The sequence below is a fragment of the Crocodylus porosus genome, unplaced genomic scaffold, assembly GCF_001723895.1.
Source record: "Crocodylus porosus isolate Cpor-Errol unplaced genomic scaffold, CroPor_comp1, whole genome shotgun sequence".
NCBI classification, from domain to species: Eukaryota; Metazoa; Chordata; order Crocodylia; family Crocodylidae; genus Crocodylus; species Crocodylus porosus.
In genome coordinates this window covers 4,595,242-4,595,726 of record NW_017728911.1, presented here as the reverse complement: position 1 = coordinate 4,595,726, position 485 = coordinate 4,595,242, and the positions used below count along the sequence as shown (strand labels likewise).

General features: G+C 63.1%; 1 protein-coding gene across 1 annotated transcript in view; it reads right to left on the bottom strand.

Moving 5' to 3' along the window:
• Positions 1 to 438, bottom strand: part of COMMD4 (COMM domain containing 4) — a 7,349-nt gene extending 6,911 nt beyond the window's left edge. The window contains exon 1 of the mRNA XM_019533152.1: positions 391 to 438. Within this exon, the coding sequence (XP_019388697.1) occupies positions 391 to 438 (48 nt within the window). The remainder of the gene's footprint in view (positions 1 to 390) is intronic.
• Positions 439 to 485: the final 47 nt, after the last annotated feature.

Genomic DNA, 485 nt, shown 5'->3' with positions numbered 1-485 from the left:
GCGGCACCTGCCCGGCCGCCGGCCCGTGCGCCGTTAGGCTTCCGTGCCTGTTTCGGGTTCCTGCGGGACAGGAAGCAATTCCTGCCGAAAACAAAAGCCGATAGTCTCATAGAAAGCCTGGTGTCCAGGCTTGTGGCAAAGGGATCTGAATGAGGCCTCTTAACAAGCAGCCTCCGGCTTTGCTACCCAGTAAAAGCAGCCGCTGAGGGGTAATTCTCTGGAGAGTGAGACAGCCGGCTTCTCCGCCCCCGGGTTCCGGCAGAAACGCCGACCCAGACACCGCGGCCTGTGTGCAGCCGGCCCACGCCGCGGCTCCTGGCAGGGGAGGGGAGTTGGGTCACGTGCTGCTAAAAGCGCCCTCGGCCAGGCGGCAGGAGACTGGGAGCCCACGGGCGCCTTGAGGTCACGGGTGGGGGAGCCGGCGCCGGTCCCTAACATGGCCTATCATCATTTAGCCAAGAATGAGATGATAATCCTGGGGTATG